Source organism: Lynx rufus, unplaced genomic scaffold (assembly GCF_022079265.1).
Source record: "Lynx rufus isolate CCGP_SWC_20201006 ecotype Redwood Valley unplaced genomic scaffold, mLynRuf1.p SCAF_8, whole genome shotgun sequence".
Lineage (NCBI taxonomy): Eukaryota > Metazoa > Chordata > Mammalia > Carnivora > Felidae > Lynx > Lynx rufus.
The window spans coordinates 114,397,249-114,422,359 of NW_025814896.1; the positions used below are offsets into that span (position 1 = coordinate 114,397,249).

General features: G+C 40.7%; 1 protein-coding gene and 1 pseudogene across 1 annotated transcript in view; one reads left to right on the forward strand and one right to left on the reverse strand.

The window, feature by feature from the left end:
• The window catches only part of TTC27 (tetratricopeptide repeat domain 27), a 186,203-nt gene extending 162,344 nt beyond the window's left edge, over positions 1-23,859 (reverse strand). The window contains exons 1-5 of the mRNA XM_047068790.1: positions 23,664-23,859; positions 22,066-22,243; positions 21,301-21,430; positions 15,134-15,274; positions 9,281-9,383 (exon numbers count right to left, since the gene is read on the reverse strand). Of these exons, the coding sequence (XP_046924746.1) occupies positions 9,281-9,383; positions 15,134-15,274; positions 21,301-21,430; positions 22,066-22,243; positions 23,664-23,763 (652 nt within the window). The 5' untranslated portion in view covers positions 23,764-23,859. The remainder of the gene's footprint in view (positions 1-9,280; positions 9,384-15,133; positions 15,275-21,300; positions 21,431-22,065; positions 22,244-23,663) is intronic.
• LOC124503213 (cytochrome c oxidase assembly protein COX20, mitochondrial-like) lies at positions 1,054-1,483 on the forward strand (annotated as a pseudogene).
• Positions 23,860-25,111: the final 1,252 nt, after the last annotated feature.

The window sequence follows — 25,111 nt, forward strand, 5'->3', positions numbered from 1 at the left end:
TCTTACTTTAAAAGACAGACAGGCATCCAAACATGAATTTCTCACAACGAAACTCTATCAGTAGATTTCTTCCACACAAACCAAACTCAAGAAAAGCAGGAAATGATGATATTCAGTGCTCTTAGTGCTTTTTATTAATTTTTTTCCTTCTATCTGCCCACTATTCCTGAGTGTATAGCCATTTTTCTCAGAAATACAATAACCTTCTATCATCTTAGCACAGTTCACAAGTGACACAATTTTCCTTAGTTGTCAACAGTAAAGTAATTTTCCTTTAAGGTTCTGGATGCAATATATATCAAGGGATGTAAAACTTGGCCAAGCTTTTTAAAAACCTCTCAATAACCAAAGAAAGGCCATTTCTGCATGTAAGTAGACTTATGACATTGTGATAGACCATGTAAGTCTAGGGAAGGCTGTCAAATTTAAACTGTCCCAATAACACATAATTAAGTCACATAAATGCTCAAAGCTGATTGTCTGTATCTATCTTCCCTCCTACCTACCTATCTACCTACCTACCTGTGTGTATTCAGGTGGATATTAGAGTAATTGGCTTTCATTTTCTACTTCTTCTGTAGCTCATATATTCAGGGGTCAAAGACTGTTGAATAAAAATAGGAAGACAAGCCATGGTTTTTTGTTTTTTGGGTGGTTTTTTTTTTTTTTTTTTAAAGAATTAGTTTAATCTTTAAATTCCAACAGTATGACCAATTACTTTCCCAATAAAAACACCTTTAAAAAGCTAGATTTAGGGGCACCTGGGTGGCTCAGTCGGTTAAGCGTCCGACTTCGGCTCAGGTCATGATCTCACGGTTCATGAGTTCGAGCGCCGTGTCAGGTTCTATGCTGACAGCTCAGAGACGAGCCTGCTTCGGATTCTGTGTCTCCCTCTCTCTCTCTCTGCCCCTCCCTTGCTCATGCTCTGTCTCTCTCTGTCTCAAAAATAAATAAAACATTAAATTTTTTTTAAAAGATAGATTTAAAGTCTGGACTTAAAATGTTTAATAGACAGTGCAGGCCAGGGAGGGCCGCAGTCATATAACAGAACTCATGGCTACAGGGCCAGAGCCAAGTGAACCCACCACGGGAAAGCCCTTTAAGATCCTAGGAATTTTAGATGCTGAAAACATTCCCTGGGCGTGGGATTCAATACTATATGAATGGCTCTTTAGGATCTGTTGTGGCTGGCCTTGAACATCTTTTATTAACTAGTAGATTTAGGAGATAATGTGATATTGGTGTAGGAGGATTTATCTCAGTGGCTTTAGGATGCTGGTTCCATTGTAGGTATAACTATACAAGCTAAAAACCCAGGAAACAATTGCCAGAGAGAAAATTAAAAATAAGATTTTATATGAAAGTACCCACCTTGCTCCTGACCTGAAAGAAAACAAACCAATGGCAACAGCAGCAACTGGGCAAAGTCTCAAGCACAGAAAACCCAAATATAGCACATTGGAGTCAGTGTAAACAAAGCTAAGTCAGCTATGTTAAACACTGTATGTACCATAGGCTTTCAATCAAGTAAATAAAGTGTAAAAATAAATAAACAAAAATAAATAAACTAAAATAAATAAGATGTTTGATACCACTGTGCTGAGAAGAAAGTAAGGAATCCTCAAAGAACAAAAACTGAATGAAAACTGAACCTCAGGAATTACGCAAGCACCAAAGCCATATTCTGCCCTGAAGCTATCTACCAAACCTTAGGGACCTTAGAATTCCATTTTTATGGCTGCAAGGAACACCAAAGACAGAAGATGAGGCCTAGACCCACCCAAAGTAGCCAATCCAGCAGGAGAGTCCATTCAAAGCTGAGACCCAAATTACTGTATCTTCACTGAGAGGTTAAAAAAAGAGGTTAAGTCTGCCATGCAGAAGAGGTCAGCAAGAAAAGTGGCACTGGGAGAAGGGGGAAAACAATTATCCTAAGAATCCATAACCGTAAGCCAGCCTTTACACATTTGTGACATCATGTCTAAACAGGAAAGCGCTAGCCAACGCCAACTCATTTCCTCTAAAAAAAATCCTTTTCTCCCTATCTCCATACTTCGCAAGCTTATTTCCTACTGCTGCTCCTCCGGTGTTCCATCCTTCTCCTGCCTCTCTCCCTTCCTCAACAATTTCCCTCTCTTCTATCCTATGACTTTGAATAAACATCTACTGAATTATTATACATGCTTCAAATTACACCAGATCCTATAGCAAGGTTTAAGCCCTGATCTTCGCTAACAAGATATGGGGAAAAGAAGAGCTAGGAAGAGAAGACACATAACAATTACTGTGAAGTGAAATTGTATGGTACTGATCATAAATACCAAAGGGGGCATATCCCTAAGACTAGGATAGTTGAACAAACCTTTTCAGAAGGGCAGGCCTTGAAAGATGGGTAGAAATTTGGCTGCAATTCACTTCTAGACCATAAGGCTCACAAAAGAGGGGCCCACGTGAGTCTGGTTCACTGCTCTATGTACCCCCTATCATAGGTGGCCCTCAATAACTGTCTTAGGAGTATGCAAATATTTAAAAACCTTTTGACAGCAACCATCAAGATGGAATCCAATGTTCTAAGGACCAGTTCCTGCCTACCTGTTCAACCTCATCACCTGCCACACAACCCACCCTCACACTCTGCTCCAGCCATTCCAAACTACCCAAATTCCCAAACCCACAGAGATGTTTCAAGTCTCTGTACTTCTCTTAATACATGTTATATACCTTTTCCAGCTTCATCTAATAAATTCTTAATTCTTCAAGAGTCAGTTCAAGCATGAGGCTCTTTGTGAAGCCTTCTCTGATCTCTCAGGTTTAGATTAACCACATCCCTTCCTATCCCCTTTATGCCCTTTTTTCTACTTGTAATTTTTGCCCTTGCCCCACTGAGTTCTTCAATATCCCTAGCACCTGGCACGGTGACTGAAACACAGCAAGCATTCTAAAAACAATTTGTATTAAATATCAAATTAAGTAGCAAATATAAAGTCAAAGGTAAAACTGGGAACAATTAAAGACTTTCCTAATGCAAAAAAGGGACATGATGTAAATGGTATTTAGAAAAACCAATCCAGTACTAACATAGAGGGAGAGGGAACAAAGGCCAAGAATGAGTCTGCAAGTCAGGGACAACCCTTCAGACGTGAAATGACAGTGACAGTAGCCTTAAGTAACTGGGGGCTGGTCATAAAGAAAGAAGGACAGACCTACCCTGTCATTGTCTGTTGCTCAACAGCAGTCCTGTCCAAAACATTCTCTGACAATATAAATATTCTCTAGTTGCACTGTCCAAAGTGGCAGCCATTAGCTACACATGGCTTCTGAGCACTGCCAATGTGGCTAGTGAACCTGAAGAACTGAATTTTTTATGTCTTTTTCTTTTACTTATTTAAATTTAAATAGTCACAGATAGCTAGTGGCTACTATATTAGCACAGCTCTGGCTAGCAGTTATAAGTGACAAAATCACAGATGTTTTTAATTAATAAAAGGAAGCACATTGCGGCAATTACAGATCCTAACAATGGAATGCATTCTCTCTCAAAGTAATTTCAGAAAGTTCCCAAGGGAAGAGGAAGTAACTCTTTTGGATACCATCTTGCAATGAATTCCAGCATTAGGATGAGTGGAGAGCTAGCCTAAGAAGAATCACATTATTTTATACCTGGAAAGGCTTCAAAGATCAGTTTACATGGAAAGAATCCTTAGTTCGGAAGTCAGATGAGCTGTCGAAGTGACAGAGGAGAAACTAAAAGCCAGATCTTAAAACATCATATTCTGTTAATTGTCTTGACTGTGGTAATTTCACAGGTGTATACATGTGTAAAATATCATCGCACACTTCAAAATATGAGTAAATACTGTAGGTTAATTATTCTTCAAAAAGGCTATTAAAAAAAAAAAAAAGGAAAGAACACTACGTGCACCACTCTACCATCCTCTGTAAACTCTTCAGTTCTATCTCATAAGAGTGGTTGTGAGGAATAAACTAGTTCATATACTTAAAGACTTAGTGCAGGGCTTAGTACAGTGCTAGCACTGTAGAAATGCGAACTGCATTATCCTTATCAGATACTAGAATTCTGCCCTACTGACCAGTTGCAGAAATATAATGGAAAGAAGAGTGGGAGGGATTTGGAGTTACAAACTCTACATCATAGGTCTGGCTCTTGGGCAATTTGAGTCACAAGTCTTTGTAAAATGAGTTAGTTAGCTGAACAAAATAATCTCTAAAGGGCCTTTCGAAACTAAAGATTTCAGACATGGCCTTGGATAAGAGTGGTAGGAATGGATGTACATGGGACCCTTAAGGAAGAACTGGTAAGATTTAAGAACTGGCTAGATGCACAGTATCATGGAAAACAATGAGTCAATTATGAACACACAGTTTCAAGCTTTGGATGACTCAAGGTTTAAGTAAAGAGAGGAACATGTCAACTCAGTAGATGTATATTATTTTAATAAACCTGTAGGTTCTCCATGGAAATGAATATTCATGACCTTCTGGATACAAATGTCAACCAGTACATTTAAAATGTGTGCTAAAACCAAAATCTCTTCTTATAAGATTATTTTAAGGCTATTTTAAAATGAAATTCCTACAGATAGTTATAATATGTTTAGTATATTTAATAACACTCATTGCAAAGTATCAATTTTTTTTTTTAAATCAACGCACTCATCAGTCACCAAGAGATTAATCTTTTGATCAGCTCTTTTGATGAGGAAACAACTTAACCCGAGAGTTACAGAGTGGCCTATAGATGTTATAGCAGAACTCCCAGACAAAGCATTTCAAACTTTTCTCTTACACACTAACTTCTTCATAAGCTCAATTTCGAAGAGCTAAACTACAATATTACATCTCATGCACTATATCAAATGCATTTTCGGTATACGCTCCCACAATAAATGGTTGTGTGTGCATCTAAGCCATCTTTTAGAGAATCATGGGTTTCATTGGTGTGACATCAAAAAGAGTGCCTAGATCACACTGAAGAGCATACTTTGCAAGACTCTAACTTAACTCATTTCATACATGTGATCAGTCCAGCAAAGTTCTGCTGACAGTGTGATGGGCTCTATTCCACAACACTGTACTGATGTCACATTCCTGGACAAAAATATAACGACCACAGTTGTTCATGAAATCCTCACTTATGTTTCATAGACTGAAAAAAATCCTGCCAACTTTTTGATGATCCTTCAAGGGCAACATTTCAAATACAATATCCTTCTCTGGACACTGAGTAATATTTCAGTTGTAACTGACTGCTTGGTCAACATTTGGGTCAAATCCCAGAACAAAACATTTTTTTAAATAAAATTGTTTATGAAATGTTGCAGTTGAAGACTATGTGCAGACCTACTTAAACATAGCCAAAATGGACGAATTTATGACTAGATAAAATGAAAAATGTCGTTGATTAGCCTAGAATGGCAACATAAAAAATGCTTAGTTGTAAGGCAAAGTAAATGATATGCTGAAATATATTGCAGAAAAGAATCAAGACCACTTGGGGAATGAGTCACTTACAAGTCATATTTTCCAGATCTTAGTTAACCCTTTCTGTTTGGAAACTTAATTTTACCCCATAGAATAGAATTCTCTCTAAAACACATCATATGGTCCTTCCTTTTTAAAATGGCACATAAGGCAGGGGGTGGAGGGTGCCTGGGTGGCTCAGTCGGTTGAGCATCCAACTCTTGATTTCAGCTCAGGTCATGACCCCAGGGTCTTGGGATCAAGCCCTGCCTCAGGCTCTGCACCTAGCATGGAGCCTGCTTAAGATTCTCTCTCTCTCCCTCTGTCCCTCTTCCCCACTGTGCACTCACTCTCTCTTTCTCTCTCTCTAAATTAAAAAAAAATAATAAAATAAAATGGCACTTAAGGAATGTTACTTTTTCTTTTCTTAATAATTAATAATTATGAACATTAGTCACTGTGCTGTGAAAAAAAACGTAGCCATAAATGCAAGTTTATATAATATAGGAATAAGGGAAGAAATGTGACTTTCGCTATAACAACTGCATCAAATTCGATTTCCCATAAAAAGCAAAAACAACTCCTAGTGACATCTTTTTTGTTCACTTTTTGTTAACCAGTTTTCCATAAAAGTATAATGAAGCACAGGAAACCGTATAATATCCTAAGTAGTGTAATGTAATTACCTTTCTGCAAAATTAAACAGTGGGCTGAATCCTGATGCCATCTTACTTCAAATGCTCTCACTATCCTCTGGAAAAGGCAACTTTTCTCCCCATAACTATCGATGATGTTAAAGTCATCCTTGCCTTTCAAAACTTTACCCAATTTCATAAATTAGAAGCTCACCCCCCTCTTCCTCCTTTGCACTATGTTCATTTATGGAGTATACCTCACGTCATGTCAAAAATATGCAATGGCATGAATGGGGGAGACTCAGTCTACACAGTTTTCATTTTACTGAATACAGAGGAAAACATGTCTGCTAAATGGGGCGTCAGGTATTCATTTTCTCCAAGGTTCAGTCTGTATTCATTTTGAAGAGAACTCCACCCTTAGGCAATGCTATTAGGAGAGATTCAAAGTCCATATGGCATCTGGGTAGGATCAATTTTTCCCCTAACTGCTGTAATATTCCTTTTTTTTTTTTTTTTTTTAAGTAGGCTCCACACCCATCATGGAGCCCAAGGTGGGACTTGAACTCAAGACCTTGAGATCAAGGCTTGAACTGAGTTCAAGAGTCAGATGTTTAACCGACTGAGCCACCCAGGTGCACCTGTAATATTCTACTTTTTGAAAAACTCTTGTACAGAAGTTAAGTCAGATAAAAGTTGCTACTGAAATGGAGAACAGATGGAGTTCTAAAAGTGCATGTAGAAAGGCCTCAATAAACCTTAACTGTTCTTATTCAACAAATATGTACTAATTATTTACTATTTTCCGGGCACTATGCTAAGTAGAAAGAAGCTTAAAAACAAACAAAACAAACAAACAAACAAACAAAAACAGCTCTCAAGGAGCTCCAGTCTAGAGAATCTATAGTCTTAGTGAAAATAAAGATGGTTCAGTAGGCTAAATCTGCTCATAAAAATCTTTTATAATCCAAAAGCATTAAACCAAAACTATTGGTCAGAAAAAGCAAGAGTCTGTTTTTTAGTTCTGTTACTTAAGAAATACCATGGTATAGGGGTGCCTGGGTAGCTCAATCAGTTGAGCATCTGACTTTGGCTCAGGTCATGATCTCATGGTTCATGAATTCCAGCCCCATGTCAGTCCCACTGCTGTCAGCACAGAGCTGGCTTGGGAGCCTCTGACCCCTTCTCTCTCTGCCCCTCTCCTGCTCACACTCTCTCTCTCAAAAATAAACGTTACAAAAAAAAAAGAAAGAAAGAAAAGAATTACCATTGTACAGAAAAGTAAACTCCTTACATGTAATAAAACAACTAATCTATCATATGTCAGGTTTAAATCCCATAGCAGAATATATATATATATATATATATATATATATATATATACACACACACACACACACAAAATTTGATTTAACATGCCCTTGCTTGTTTCATAGCCTTGCATTACCTAAAGTCCTGAAAGAATATAAATGGTCTAAGTCTCAGTTGGCATACACAATATAAATGAATCAATTATCATACTGACTGAATATTTTCCTTACTTTCTCCCTTTGAATAATGTACAGATGTTCATTTTATCTAAGATTAGCATATGCTTATGTATTTCTATCCTAAAATAACAACAACAAAATTGAGACATTAATTTCAACTAAATTACCTAGCTTAGTAGTATTTACTGCTGCACAAACTAACATTCTCTCCACTGTATTCTGGCCTAGCTTGTTACTACATAGAGGTACCCTTGAAGGAAACAGACTCCAGGAAGGTGTGGGAGCTTCTTGTAATGACATATGCACACATGTTAAGAGTCGTTTTATGCCTTCATGAGTGTGCTACTCCACCAAGTACAGATCACTGCTTCTCCACCCAGAGTGACGAAAACCACCGCCTCCCCCCCACGGCCCTCCTTATCCAAGGGGGACAGGTCCCAGGGCCCCAGTGGATGTGAGAAACCACAGTAGAGCCAAGCCCTTTTCTCTCTCTCAAAATATCTTACTGTACTGTGCTCACCCTCCTTTGTGGTGATGTGAGATGATAAAATGCCGGTGTGATGAGAGGAAGTAAGGTGCCTGATGCAGGCATCGTGATGTAGCATTAGGCTTCTTCTAACCTTCTGACAATTGGTCAGAAGGAGGATTATCTACTTCCAGGCCGCAGATGACTGCAAGTAACCGAAACCATTGAGATGGAGACCATGGAGAAGGGAGAGTACTGTTCACACATACGCACGTGTGCACATACTCACGCCATACATACTCTTGTTATGGTGAAAGGACCATGGGCTTTGGAATCAGACACACCTAAGGTCAAACCCCTTCTCTGTAACTCCGAAGTCTGTAACCAAGTCCAAGTTCATCTGTGTTCAAGTGTTCCTTCACTACAAGAGAATCTGTTTTTGTTTTGATTTGTTTGGCAACTTTTGCTAAGAAGAATCATTCCAAAAGCCCAGGGAAACCAAGTATCAAGGTACCCAAGATTTTTCTCTTTTCAAAATGCTTCCCTAGGAAACCTGCAAGGTATGTGTAGCAAAGGCAGTGGGAGGCACTGACAGAGGTGTGTGGTTTCTACTTTCATTTATATTTTAGGTACTTTTGTACATGCATATTACGTATTATAATAAAAAATAATACAAAATGTAAAAATGTCTCTCCACCTATTGCCATCCTTAGGAAAATGTATTTTCTACCAAATGTGGAAAAAAAAAAAAAGGCTTTCTTCATGTACTCAATAGGACAGAGGATAAATAATTTTCTATTTTGCATGTCATTTGGCACAATTTACTCCAACTCATTAATGAAGGAATTTTTTTTAAACAAAGAAAGTTTGCATTAGTTTCCAAAGAGGCTTCTCAGATTAAAACACAGACAAAATATTAAAACACTTGTAAGCCACTTGTGATAAAATCATGGCAACCTACATAAAACAAATCACTTTCTAAATAGGTAATATAAATTACAATGATGACCTCTTTTTAAATTCAAAGGTGAAAAGAAATTGTATAATCTGACACCCTAATAATTTGTGATATTCCACATCCAGAAGTAAAGGGGAGAAAAAGAAACCACCTCAACCAAGAAGTTACTATTACCTGTAAAAAACTAAACTGAAAAGGAGTATCTCAGCCAAGAACTTCATGCCCGCATCAAACAAAATCTGCTACATACCTTCCCCAATACAGTCTCCGGCAAGAGCAAAGAGCTGCGGTGAGCGCTCCTCCAGCAACTGCTGGTGAATACTCACACACCTCAAAGTCCACCATGGCAAGCTCTAGGGAAAAAAAGAACCATGTAAACTGACAGTAAAGGCCCCTCTGGAAAACAATTTTTCCACTAACTGAAATTAGTGTTTAGAATTTTTTTTAACACTTGCAAAATTAAACTTACTCTTCGACAAACTTATCCGCCCACTGCTCTGTCTTTGACGATGATACTCACATCAGCTTCTCCCTCTTTCGCAAGAACCCCTCTGCTCCATTCTCTCAGAGCCTGTATTTTAAATCAGCTGGGCTTCCTGATGCCGTTTAGAACTTACGACCTCGTCCTTTAAAACGTCTGCTGCTGTCAGCACCCTTCTCCTTCATGGCACCCCCTCAGCGCCATAAACCAGGCAGCAACTCGCCCAGCAGAACTCCAGCAAGAACCTCCCAGAGGCAGGGAGTGCGGTGGGCATAGGGGGGCAGTGATGTTTTCTCTGCTCTGAACTTCTAGCATATTATTTGTACTACCTCCTTTGCAAACTCAGTCCACTGATTCACGCAGGTCATCCCTAGCTTTCAGCTCACCATCTACCCAATAAGGTAAGAAATCACGTCCTGCCCATCTCTAGGTCCTCCTCAGAGCAATATATTTTGCACAAACTACACTGCAAAGAATACCCTGGATTCAAATATTCCCCAAAACTAAGAAAATCCCTTCCACACCCGGCGAGACCCTTCCATGAAGCCTTCTCCCACGAGTGTGGCACATATTAGTCTCTCCCTTCTCTGAACTTCTACACTGTTCCTAGAAGTTAGCACTGCATCAGGTGCTTGTTATTCAAGAGTATAACTCTACCTGGTCCAAACATTCTTGAGGATAGAGACTGAATTTCATACAGTGTCTTGACTGTGGCTGAGAACACAGTAGGTTTTTCTCTATTGTCTGATGCTGTTCTCACTTGATCACTATTTCAAAAAAACTTGATCCTTGGGGCGCCTGGGTGACTCAGTTGTTTGGGCATCTGACTCCTGGCTTAGGCTCAGGTCAAGATCTCATGGTTTGTGAGTTTGAACCCCGGATCAGGCTCTGCACTGACAGAACAGAGCCTGCCTGGAATTCTGTCTCTCGCTCTCTCTCTGCCCCTCCCCCCCCTCATGCTGTCCTCTCTAAAATAAACATTAAAAAAATAATAAAAATAAAAATAACTTGCTCCTTATTAAAAAAGAAAAAAACAGAAAGAAAACAACAAACATCAAAAAGCCAATACAAAAGTATGTACAGTGAAGAGTGAAAGTCTCTCTTCAGCTGACTCAGTGCCATTCTTCTCCCCTGGAAAAATACATGACAAAGGCTTATAACCTTCTGGATCTTCCACTATGCGTATATGAGTGTATGTGTACATGTGTGAAGAGTGTATGGGTGAGTTTGCATGTTAGAAGTACTAAATATTTTTGATAGGTTCACTAAAATATTAAGTATGACCATGCATTGAATCATCTAAATATTATAACTATGCTATTTTGAATATACTGCATGAAAGTATAAGAAATCAATTTTTCCTTTTTTTTTTTAAAGCAGTATCTACTGGGGCGCCTGGGTGGCTCAGTCAGTTAAGCGTCCGACTTCAGCTCAGGTCACGATCTCGCGGTTTGTGAGTTCGAGCCCCACGTCGGGCTCTGGGCTGATGGCTCAGAGCCTGGAGCCTGCTTCAGATTCTGTGTCTCCCTCTCTCTCTGCCCCTCCCCCGTTCATGCTCTGTCTCTGTCTCAAAAATAAATAAACGTTAAAAAAATAATAATAAATTTAAAAAAATAAATAAATAAAGCAGTATCTACTGGGGCACCTGGGTGGCTCAGTCGGTTAAGCATCCTATTCTTGATGTTGGCCCAGGCCATGATCTCACAGTTTGTGGGATCGAGCCCTGCATGGGTTTGGGTTCTGCACTGACAAAGCATGGAGCCTGCTTAGGATTCTCTCTCCCTCTCTCCGCCCCTCCCCAGCTCACATTCTCTCTCTCTCTCTCTCTCAAAATAAATAAACATTTTAAAAAATAAATAAAAGCAACATCTACTAATAGAAGATCATGCTTAACTATCAAAAGCATCTTTTTTTTTTAACTTGAACTTAATGTCTTCATTTGATTAAGGGGTAAACTGCCTGGTTCCCTCCTACACTGCTCCACAGCACATTGCTCCAACAATGGTGCGGTCACAAATGAATTTTGATTCTGTAACAAAATCCTTCTTAATTACTGATGCTGTTTCCTTAGTCCTTGTGAGGAAAGGTAGAACTATCTAATAGAGAGAAGTTTCACATCATGTTTCATTTACTTCCCGGAGGTGTTGCCTCATTTTCCTTCTTTTCTATCACTAAGGCTAACGACAGGCTACATTTCGATTATCTATCCCTGAACTGCCATCAGCAATAAGTGACTCAGGTTTGGCAGCCCACCCTTCCTTTTCTAGACATGGGAATTCAGACAGAGCGAGTCAAAGGAACTGTCCTTTTAAGAAAACCTACGACATCAGGGGCTCAGTCAGTTGGGCATCCGACTTTGGCTCAGGTCATGATCTTGCAGTCTGTGAGTTCGAACCCCACGTCAGGCTCTGCACTGACACCTTGGAGCCTGGAGCCTGCTTCAGATTCTGTCTCCATCTCTCTCTGCCCCTCCCCTGTTCTCACTGGGTCTCTCTCTCAAAAATAAAATAAAAACATAAAAAAATAAATTTAAGAAAACCTACATCATCAGATGCTGAACCTTTAAAAATCAGATCTATAAGTTAACTCTTAACCCCAAATCTTTATCTGGGGTGAGAGGGAGTGTGAAAAAAATAAAGCATAGCCTATTTTTCTACTAGAAAATAAAAGTGCCCTTATCTGTTTGCCAAGAATTGCTTAATAGAAAATCTGAGGCATTAATAAAAAAAGACATTTGAAGCCTCACTCTAGTTTCTAGATCCTGTCTCCTGATTTTAGCACTTATGACAGAATGTTCTGATTAGGAAGTCACACTAGTCAATAACCTCCTAAAAGGCAGGAAGCATAAGTGTACTCAAAAGGCACCCAATAAATCTTTGCCAGCTTGGCCCATTTTTAAAATAATTATAAATAAGGGAAACTGATATTCCAGAGAAATTTACTAGCATAACGTCACACAGCTGTTATGCGGCTGAGCCAGACAAACTCTGGTCTGATTTCGAAGCCAAGACTCTTTTTACTCAACATTTACATATTACTAATACTAGTCTATATACTTCACAGATTAGGGGGTTTGGGGAAAATCACCTTCTTTTATAGTTCCACAAAAATATCATTATAAACAACTTGATATATTCTTCGTGAGTACGTCTATTCAAAGCTAACTTAAAAAGGTTAAAATTAACTTGGTTAAGTATGGGACACTTCTTTACTATTTTATCTTCATTTATCAAAGAAGTCATTTTTATATCATCATTTAGAAAATGACATATTACAGGGGCGCCTGGGTGGCTCAGTCGGTTAAGCATCTGACTTCAGCTCAGGTCATGATCTCGCGGTCCGTGAGTTCAAGCCCCAAGTCAGGCTCTGTGCTGACAGCTCAGAGCCTGGAGCCTGTTTCAGATTCTGTGTCTCCCTCTCTCTCTGACCCTCCCACATTCATGCTGTCTCTCCCTGTCTCAAAAATAAATAAACGTTAAAAAATATATATATAAAAAAAAAAAAGAAAATGACATATTATAGACCCAAAGAAGAAAGAACTTTCCTGTTTTCACTGAAAGGAAAGATTTCAGCACAGAGTGATCTCTGCATGGTGATAGGTAACAAGACAACAGGATTGTAAGCCCAAGTCAAAAGTTGTTTAGAACCTGCCAAGAAGGGGCGCCTGGGTGGCGCAGTCGGTTAAGCGTCCGACTTCAGCCAGGTCACGATCTCGCCGTCCGCGAGTTCGAGCCCCGCGTCGGGCTCTGGGCTGATGGCTCAGAGCCTGGAGCCTGTTTCCGATTCTGTGTCTCCCTCTCTCTCTGCCCCTCCCCTGTTCATGCTCTGTCTCTCTCTGTCCCAAAAATAAATAAACGTTGAAAAAAAAAAAAATTAAAAAAAAAAATTATAAAAAAATAAAAAAAAAAGAACCTGCCAAGAAATTCAGGTAACTTGTCTCTCCAACCCCACAAAGTATGACATTTACAACCAGCCGTTCAAATATTTATTTGTTCTCCTAACTTGATAGTACATATATCTTTTTTTAAAAGATGCTTAACTACTGGCTGATGAACGTTTTCCACCACAAAATTTAAAACTGTCTCACTCATTTACTACTCTAGTCTCACTACAAAGAAAATGTCATCTGGCAGCCCCATGCCTCAGTGACACTTTCTTTAGAGCCAAATACTAGTCATTCTAGAAAAGAGCATTTCACTCAGATCAACTCTAGAAAAAAATTTTTATTCAAGCTAACATGACTAAACAATCAAAGATAAGGCCTTATATCTACTCTGACATCTGAAGCCCATCCAGTAAAACCCCTTCCAGTACAAGCGATTCCAATTCCTCTGGCTGTCATGACAGTCACTGAAAGAGGCAAAAACTTGCCTTCCTACCCCTACTCGGGTATGAAATACTTAGGAAAATAAGCCCTTACACAGTACAGCCCGAGTCTACATTTTGCCCACCGAAATACTGTTTTTCTTAAAAATCTTCAGCCAAAACTTGGAAATTGGGAGATTTCACATACAATTTAGATTTATCATTTCTGGGTCTACATCCTCAAGTTGCCACAATTAGAACAGGAGTCAGCAAACTACAGTCCGCAGGCCAAATCCACCCCACTCCTATTTTTGTACAGCCTAAGAACTAAGTACAGTTTTTACATTTTTAAAACACTGGAAAAAAACAAAAACCAAAAGAATATTTTGCAACATGTGAAAAGTATATAAAATGTCAACTTCAGTGTCCATAAATAAAGCTTTATTGGTACACAGACACACACCATTCCTTTACAAACTGTCCACAGCTGCTTTCACAGCACAGTGCAGCCTGAGGAGCTACAAGGCACACTGTACAGGTGGTGACCTCCACTAACCCTCAAAAGACACGCTTGTATCTCTTTTGGAGCTCTGTCACTCCTACCGCATAGTAGCTTTCTGTGAGTAGAGCAGGTCTTCTCACTAATTTATATGTGACCTAAAGAAACAACGTAACAGACATTCAACAAATGCTCTACTAAATCCAACCCAAATGATGAACCAAGGTAGGATGTGGGCCAGGAAACAGTAATTAAGATCGACTGCAAGATCGACTAAAATCCTGCCTCCTGCTCACTATCCCTACAGGAATTCATGAAAGACCATGAAGGATGTTTTCAAACCTTTAAGATTCAGAGAATCAACATTTACATACACTCACACATACACAACATACGTCTATACAATCCTTTTAAAGGGGCTCAATATAATCTCATTTTATATTAGATGAATCTCATAAAAGGAGAAAGTTTTTGCTTATTTTCATTAGATTTTAATTTTTAACATTTTTTTAAGTTTATTTATTCCTTTTTGAGAGACAGCACAAGTGGCAGGGGAGAGGGAGGCAGAGAGAGAGGAAGACACAGAATGAAGCAGGCTCCAGGCTCTGAGCTGTCAGCACAGAGCCCGACACGGGGCTTAAACTCATGAACTGTGAGATCATGACCTGAGTCAAAGTTAGATGTTCAACTGACTAAGCCAACCAGGCATCTCTATTTTCATTAGATTTTAAAGTGATATACCTAAAGAAGACTTAGAAAACACACCAAAACACTGTCATCCCGGGGTATGAACCACCTACCGTCTTTTCTCCCCTTACCTGAATGGCTGTCAGTTTATGTCTTACATTCACTAGAATAACTCGTGCTAGTAAGAGTAGTATGGGCTTTGAGGTCAGGCTGTAGACTGATTCCCCGTCTAGAATAAGCAGATTCAGAACAACTGAATCCAGTCCTTTGACCTGAAAGAAAAAAAAAAAAAAAGTAAGCCAAGATGATGTAATTTAACAAAATATTAATCTTTATAGATCTTACAATAACACATATTTTCCAGTTAATTCAACTCTGAAACAAAGGCATTAATCTATTACACAGCAATTGGCACTGGACAGAATCATAACATTATAAAGGTCCCTGGAGACCTATAAACCCAGGCTGCCCTAACAGATGGCCACCTACATGCCTATACTTTAGAGGAACAGGGAAGTCAAGAAAATGTTAGTATTGAAGAGGTTTCATGACTTTATAGATTTACTTACAACAAAATAAAAAGCATCCCTATGTTAAAGTATTTACATTAAACACATTTCACATATGCTTCATTAGCTGGCAAACGTCATCACAAAGCAGGTCTGCTCCAAAATTCCTAAGCCAAACAGCCAGTTAGATCTTACATACCAAATGCTGAGTGGGCCTAAAACTATGGCCCAGTGGGAACAGAAGGCTGCAAAAAAAGACATGCATTTGGAAAACCCAATCTTTAGCTAAACAGAGACTTTCTACAATGGACAAATCACCTGCGTTTTCTAAAATGTGCACTGTATAGTTTTGACGACTGCCACAAGACAGACAGCAGGAATGCTTACCCATTAGAAACATGGCTCCAAGTTCACAGACACAGGACAGTGTCCTTTTTCTGCCTCTTGTTAGTTTGTGGATATAGGTAAATTTTTGAACTGAAACATCATTAACTACAAAATGAAATCATAGAACCCACACCTTATAGGGTACGTGTAAGGATTAAATTAAATAATCCAAATAATGCCAGTGCCTGGGTAAATACATTGTTGAAGCATTCAATACCGGCAAGAAAGAAAAAGCTGTGGGTTCACCCGCTGTCCTCCCTTCATCGTCAAGAAGTGTAATAGAGGAATAAAGAAAGAGCACCACCAAACTGCAAACAAAGCTTACCACTACCTACACTAAGGCCAGAGGAATTTTCTTTAAACCTCAATAATTAAGAAACTATTTTGAAGTTACTACAACTACCTCAATTTTAGAAGGAAACAGACACAAATGTTAAGTGCAGTCAAAAATCACACAGACGTCAGTGTCTGAACAGAGATTCCAGCCTGTTTTCCAACTCCCAAATCAGTGTTCTTCCTAGCACCCCATGTTGCCTTCCCCACGGACCGCTTCCTGCCCCTCGGCAAGGTTCAGGGCTATGCTAAGCATTAGGAAGAATACAAGAACCGGGCCAGGATCACTTCCAGCCTTCCGACTAGGACCACTACCTTATGGTGGCATGGCTACTAAGATACAGACACTGGAAAAGGACCAGGTGTGGGGGAGACCCTCACCATGAGTTCAGTCTGAGACACGTGAGCACAAGGCATCTTGCAAGACCCCCATGCAGAGGTGCCGAATATACCAGCAGATATACTCACTTAAGAACTTGGGAGAAGAACCTGCCTAATGTGCCGAGACTAGATATGCAGCCTCACTGAGTTCTCTGTCACACAAAGATGTCAAAATAAGGATATAACCACCCTTATTTCCCAAAGTCCAGACCAAACTGGTACACTACAAAAAGATATGACATGCCTTTAAGAAAAAGAATCTGTGGGGCACCTGGGTGCTTCAATCAGTTAAGCATCCGACTTCAGCTCAGGTCATAATCTCACGGTTTGTGAGTTCGAGGCCCCCATCAGGCTCTGTGCTGATGGCTCAGACCCCACTTCACACCCTCTGTCTCCCCATCTCTCTGACCCTCTCCCGCGCTCCCCCACTCTCACCCACTCACACTCAAGAATATATAAATATTAAAAAAAAAAGAAAAGAAAAATAATCCATATTCTAATCACTTTGAAATGAGAAACATAACTAACCATTCTAGCATACGTTTAGATCATTCTCTTGCAAATGAAATCCCTAAACAGAAGCAGCAAACAAGTAATTTACTAGGGTAACAAATAAAAAATTATACAAAGAGACAGAGACAGCCCATGATATACCACCGGGGTATCATTACCTCTGATACTCAAAGCAGGGGTTGGTTACTAAACCTCCTACTCTTCAATTCAAAACTCTCAGGAGATGGTAATAACAAGACAAATAACAAATAAATGAGTGAATGTATAAATAAATACATTTCTCTTCCCAGTGCTACCTTGCATAATCATGAAAAAATGAAATGCTTTTCTATCTTCTGCTTAAATAAATCAGCCTCTGCCTACACCCGAGATATAACACTGATATTGCAACTGAGTTCCAAATGTGTTTCCAGAGGTTTTGGGAAATTGTCCATTTTTAAAGAGGATTGTTTAGGGGCACTTAGGTGACTCAGTCGGTTAAGTATCCGACCTCAGCTCAGGTCATGATCTCACGGTTTGTGAGTTCGAGCCCACATCAAGCTCTCCGCTGTCAGCACAGCTCACGTACTGCTCAGACATGGACCTTTAGTGCTATTCCTCTGAGACCGGTTAGCATCAGAAACCAGAAAACAGTGTTAAAAATGACAAGGCCACACCACCATAAGGTAGTTGATCCTGGCCCTGTCCTTGCAGCCTTGCTAATGATTAGCATAGCCCTGAACCTTGCTGAGGGGCAGGAAGAGATCTGTGGGCAAGGAAAATGAATTTAGCTTTGGTCACTATACTCTATGACAATAAAATATATTCACAAATATTTGTGCTTCACAAGAGCCAAGAATCATGAATTACCACAGGGAAATGACTGCACTCATGTGTTTAAAAACTTCAACTCCCCCTACCTTCCAAATTCTTGGATTGCTGGAGAAGAGTATAAATTGAGTATTCCTTTTGTCTTTTTTTTTTTTTTAAGTTTACTTATTTATTTTGAGAGAGAGTCAGTGCAGGAGGTGGAGAGAGAGAGAGAGAGAGAGAGAGAGAGAAAGAATCTCAAGCAGGTCCCACACTGTCAGCACAGAGCTGGACACGGGGCTTGAACTCACGAACCATGAGATCATGACCTGAGCCAAGACCAAGAGTCAGACGTTCAACAGACTGAGCTACCTCGGGGCCCCTTGAGTATTCCTCTAAAAATAACCTGACACAAACAAAGAAATAAACAAAAACAATCTGACATTACCAAGAAGAACTGAACATGTGTATACTCTAGGGCATAGCGATTCCACATACGGAAATATACACCACAGAGGAGCTTCCCAACTCCCTGCTGGGATGGGTATACAAGTGTGTTAAAAGACCATCCCCTCAGCCCTCAGGGTACCCAACTAAAGCCCAAGGGCCTCCTCCATTTAGCACACTGCATCAAACAAACGCTATCATTTTTTCAGTATGCTGTGCTTCGAAATTCTTGCAAATGATTACCAGAAGATATGTTCCTAATAGCACTGTATGTAATATATTGGGGGGGAAAAAAAAGGAAACATACCATATGGCCAAGAGTAGAACAGACATATAAATTCTGGTCTAGTCATGCAACTGGAATACTATACAACAGTAAAAGTGAATAATGATGTAATTTCAAAAATATATCACTGAGACTAAACAAGTCACAGAAGATGTACAGTGTATGTCATTTATTTATAAAAGTTCAAAAATTGGAAAAATTAAACAGTATGTTTCCTGGAGTTACACAGGTGCTAAAACTATGAAGAAAAGCAATGGAATGATTAACACAAAATTTATGAGCCTGGTTCATGGGAGAGGGGGGCCAGAGCTGCCATCAGGAAGCACACAGGGGACCTTCTGAGGCAGTATTTCCCAACCTTTTCCAAGGCACAGCATCCGCAGAAGATGCTATTATTAGTGGCACCCGGCAGGAACTAGCAAATGCTGCTAACCGGAGGAGACCAGTTCACAGGCTCCCCCAACCCAGCCCAGGCCCCACACGGACACTGCAATGACACAGGGCTCGACATCTGGGGAACAGCAGTCAGGAAGCTCTGTTCTTCAATGCTGCTAATGTTTCTCAGGCTGGGTGGTGGGAACCAAGGGCTTTTATTATTTAAACTGTATACACTTTATACACTTTTTTGAATGTATGAGGTAGTTCTAATAAAAAAAAAACAAAAAACTAAAATCAAAGTCTCAAGGTTTCCTACAGTCTGGCCTGAATCCCATGAAGTCTGACCTTTTACTGCTACTCCAGCAAGCTCAGAGCAGCCCGTTCCCACAAACACTATGCTCTTCTCCCCTCTGACTTTCTGCTCACATGACTGCACCCAGACTGCATTTCTTCCTCTTCTCCACCTGTCCATTTCCTCATCACCCTTCAGGTTCAACTCACACTCCACCCCCAACTAAACTGTCTGACACATCCACTTTCAATACTGGTTAATTTGGTTAATTTCAATATTCTTACAGTCCAAATCTCTCATGTAACCTACTTTTCACTTCCTTGAATTGTTACCTGACTTTACAGGTGCTTCTACACCAGTAGAGAGCAGAAAGAGGACTGGATTTGGACCCAGAAAATGTGGCTTCCAATTGCCCACCTATAAGACCCCTGTCAAGTTTCCTTCACCACCGGGAGCCTCTGTCTTCTCACCTTTAGAATACCTCAAACTGATGGAACACATGTCAATTAAGCCCCACTCGCCCCACAGAGCCATGCTCAACACACTTATGACTTTGGTGAGTTTTTAACGCCAAAGGACTGAAGAGGCAGAAACCGTTTCATACACAGTAAGAGAGGGAGTGAGATGTTCCGCATAATAGCAAAGTTCTAGAAAAGTGAAGCAGATCTCTTTAAGTCACATAAGCTTTGGGATTTTAGTTTAATTACTTTGGATGAAAACCTCTGTAAAGTGCAGATTAAGTTCCCTTCTTAGAAGGGCGTCTGGGTGACTCAGTTGGTAGAGCATCTGGCTCTTGATCTCAGGGTCGTGAGCTCAAGCCCCACCTCGAGCATGGAGCCTGCTTTAAAAAAAAAATTCCCTTCTTAGACATGAGATACAGATGATCCTTTAACCTTTCAGTAACGATTTAGGGCCAGGATTATGAATTTCAATTACTCTACTGCAACCTAATATAGTGACTCACTACACTGACAGTACAGTGCTAATTACTGTAGCTATCAGATTGTGGCTGCTTTGGTACTTCTCTTTCCACACCACCATTAGATTATTTTTTTTTAATATATTTTACTTATTGTTTTAAGTAAGCTCTATGCCCAACACGGGGCTCAAACTCATGACCCCAAGATCAAGAGTCGCACACTCCACCAACTGAGCCAGCCAGGCGCCCCTCTACCATCAGATTATTAACACTTATCTCTAATAATTTCATTCCCCTTTCATTTGGTACTTCTAATTTTGAGAAGCTTGCTAACAGAAAACAGGTCACTTTTGCTGCAAAAGTTTCGGATGCTAAGGAGCCCTTTTTCTAGGCTTAGTGATTGATAGCTATGTCTAGATGTCTGCGGTGACTGGATAAGTCACTGTCACCACACTTCTCTTATAGAGTATGTCATACTCACCAAGCTCCATGCATATGCGCTGAAAAACTGTTGCAGAATTCGAACTGTATGTTCTACTGATAACATACTAATGCCAATCAGTAATACTGTCTTTATATATGGATAATAATTGTTATCACCATGGAGCAATTCTGTGCCAGGCACTTTAAAGAAGTATTTGTAATATAAAGGAAACCACCCATGGGATCCATTCTTAAGCACAGCAGCACAACTTACCTGCAATAAAATTAAACAGATTTCCAGTTTTGCTGCTTTGCCAGAAAAGATCTTTACGTAACTGTGGTAATATCTGCAACTGGGTGACTGGTGCAGGTGCCTGGACTTTAGTAAAAAGGGCAACTAAGAGAGCTCCATAAATTGGGAGAGTTCCATGAGGAGTCTATGACTGACAATGGAACTTCTGGAAGTAGTTGAAAATCTGACCAATGAACAAGCATTCTTACTAGGCTTTGTACAAGCTATACAGTCATGTTTTGTTTTGTTTTTTCCTACCTGCCATTAACTCCAGGTTATAAAGACTAGTTCCTAAAGAAAAAAATAGTAACACAATAATAACCATATATGACATTTCCAAAAAGCATACCTCACTGAACTGCTGGAACAAAAAGGATGGCAAAAAATCCTGAGGTTGTAAATCAACAAGAGGCCCCGTCCAGTTACTCTGAACAAAAAGTTGCAAACTGCTTACGCCAATTAGGAATATCAGCTGTTGTCTGCATTGAAGAATAGAGAAACAAATATGAACCACTGTGTAACCACAACTAATTCCATTTCAGTTTTGTTAGGAAAAATGTAAAATATTAACCAACAGTTATTGAGATTATCCAAGTATTACAAAACAAAATTTCTGAAACCTGAACAATTTATGTCTCAACGTCCAATATTACAACAGTGAGCCACATAAGGCTCTTTTAAACTTAAATTAATTACAATTAAATGAAATGTAAAATTCTGTCTGTCAGTTGCACTCCCTATTTCAAGTGCTCAAAAAGCACATGTGACTATTGGGCTGTCATACTGGACAGCACAGGTTTTCCAATGACAACTAAAACCAATGTCCTGGGGCGCCTGGGTGGCGCAGTCGGTTAAGCGTCCGACTTCAGCCAGGTCACGATCTCGCGGTCCGTGAGTTCGAGCCCCGCGTCAGGCTCTGGGCTGACAGCTCAGAGCCTGGAGCCTGTTTCGGATTCTGTGTCTCCCTCTCTCTCTGCCCCTCCCCCGTTCATGCTCTGTCTCTCTCTGTCCCAAAAATAAATAAACGTTGAAAAAAAAAAAATTTTTAAACCAATGTCTTTCTAGTAAATGTATTCAGTCTGTTTCTCTATGAAAATTTCAAATAAAATTCTACCTTTCAGCTGCGTCCAAATCTGTTGAGTAATCCAGGAATGTTACTATCTGCTTCTCAAGGTAGCTGTCAATCTTTTCTTCAGTCATTGTGGTTGAGTTAAAAATATTTTGAGTCAACGAATTTAAGAATATGGCCTCAAAGTTCCCTTCTAACAGCAACTGTAAGAAAGATCCACTCTCTGCAATATAAAAAATTAGTCCAATAATCCAAAAGAACCATTTTTTTCAAACTGTAAATGATAACACCATTAGGTAAATCTACCATTTTAGTATGCAAAATTTTTTAAATGTATATCCTTAGAATGCCTACTGTACATTAATCACAAAGCACTGAGCAAATTCCCATCATTCTACAAACATCACCTCTTCTACAATTAGCAGCTCATACATACAACGAGCAGCAAGGTAGAAGCTAGACCCAGGAATAATATTCCTCATTAGTAAGTACAGTAAAACCTTGGTTTGCAAGCATAATTCATTCCGGAAACACGCTTGTAATCCAAGCACTTGTATATCAAAGCAAATGTCAAGAACCATTGGCTCAGTTGTGATCATGTGACATTCAGTGACACAAGACATCGTTCATTTATCAAGTCAAACTTTATTAGAAATGTTTGCTCATCTTGAGGAACACTCACAGAACTAGTTACTTGCAATCCAAGGTTTTACTGTATTGTCACCCTTCCGTTGGGAATTCAAAAAGATTCCTACTGACAAGAGAAAAGTTTCCATAAACAGGGGTCTAAGGCCTTTCATAACCGGGCTCCTCCTACCCACACTATACTCCCTGAGGCACAGCTGGTTCACTCATTTTTCCCCTAAGACCCCATGAATATCCCTGTGATTTTTCCTGCTGGGTTCTTCTCCACTTGTCTCATTCTTTAATCAAAATTCAGCTCAAATCTGACTTCTTCCCTGAAAATTTTCCAGATGACCAGACTTCAAAAACTACCTCTCTGCTGAAGCACCTATTGTTTGTATGTGTACACAATAGGTGTGTGTACACACACACACACACACACACACACCCCGCTTATATACTGTCCTAAATTGTTACTTCTCTTCTGGATCCAGCCTTAATCCCACAACCAGATGCGCCTATATCCTACATTTATCACTAGTAAATATGCCTTTTAACCCTACCTCTCCTGTAAATGTGTACTGTTCACAAGAATTACATCTTTGCTGCCTCGTTTTAGCTTTTCTGTTTCTCAGCGGTGGGACCTTGAATAAATTATTTAAATAATGTCTTTAAATGTCTTCAGCTGCAAAGTGGTATTAAATGTAGTATCTACCTTACATGTCTATTACAAGGATTAAATGACTGTATAAAAGTTAAGGACTTAGAAAAGACGCTGACATCGCCAACGGTGTCATCACTGAACCGAGGCGGTGAGAAGCTTGGGGTAAAGACAAGCACAGAGCCCAAGCACCCCACCCGCTATATCAAGGATGCAACAATCCAAAGCTTTAAGGAATCAGCTAGATTTGGGCAGAAAAACAAAACAAACACGGAAGACTGAAAACCCAGCCGCCGCCACTCTTTCTCCTCACAGTCCACACGCTGGCCTACGTTCCTGGGAGGTTCGCCTTTCTCACCTGATTCGGTTACTCCCTCCTGCTTCCACTGCTGCCGCTCAGCCTCAGTGGGGAAGCCCCTCAAAACTGCCAGCTCCGGTATCCACATCTCCCTGGACATCGCTGCAGCCCAAACAGGTTCCTACGAGGGTCACACAGGAGTCAACTAAAGAAGGTGAAAGGAGGAGGGCCCAAAGACGCTGAAATCTCGTGGTGACAGTGCCTGTGAATACACCCACAGCCTTAGAACTCCATGTGCAGACACAGGAACACGGACGCGGCCATGACAGCAGCGCGGGACACCCTGGGAAAAAACACACACACTCCGCCCCGGCTTCCGCCTAAGAGACCAACCCAAGTTCTTAGTACTGAGCATGCCCAGTAGAGACGCCCCGCCCCGAGCGGGCAATGGGCGGGTTCGAGGGCGGGTCTCCTCTTTAGGGGCGGGGGCCGCGAGCTGTAGAAGATTTGAGCGGCGTGGAGTCCTCTTGCCCCACCCGCTGCGGACTGGGATTAAATAAAATGAGGCTAAACGGCGGTCTTGGTCTGAGAAGAGGTAATAGGAAAGGTCTACCGCTTGGATTCCTAAACCTTTTTGGATCAGAACCCTCCTGACTACCTGACGCGGGTCCTGGCGGCAAAATGCACGTGGGCCCTTAGTGCCAACATTTGGGTACCGTCCGGCAAGTTAGAGACCTTCTGAAGTGGAGTCCGCGAACTCCGGGTTAAGAACCTCGTCCGCAGAGACTAGGTCTTTATTCTTAGAAAGAATGAAAGTGTGAGGAAAGTATCGGGGCGCCTTGCTGGCTGAGGCCGGGGAGCCGGCCACTCGATCTAGGGGTCGTGAGTTCAAGCCCCATGTCAGGAGTAGAGATTACATACCTGTATGCACACATACACAAACAAATACAAGCCAACTTTAAAAATTAAAAAGTGTAAGGAAGTTATCTGGTTTTGACGCTGCCACTAAATCATGACCGAGTGGGGCATGTGGCCCGGCGGCTGGTGCAGGGAAGGAAGTTAGTGGAGGAAAGACTGACGCCAGAAACCTGTCACCCCTGCGGGCCTGCCGCTGAGCACGGAGCTGGCGCCTCGTTCGCATTTCTCCTTGTCCTTTCTTCCTCGTAGCCGCCCTCCTAGGCCGAAACGGAGGCTCAGAGAGCCAGGCCTCAGCGGGGCGGGACGCCACCCGAGTGGGCCTAACACCTGCCCTCCGAGAATGGAATGCCGTGCACGATCCAGGGCAATCCCTACCGCGCAGCCTTCCTGCGGCAATAAAAGTGCAAGAGATCTCTGAAAGAGCCGCTCCTGGGGGGAATGGTGCTGGGCTGCTGCAAGAAGCCAAAGGAAGCCAGACCTGAGCTATGAGCGGAGAAAAGCAGAAGCCCGAGAAGGTCTTCTCACTGAGAAGTAATTAAAAGTTATTTGTGCGGGAAATGATATTTAATCAGGGTGTCCGTCCGTATTGT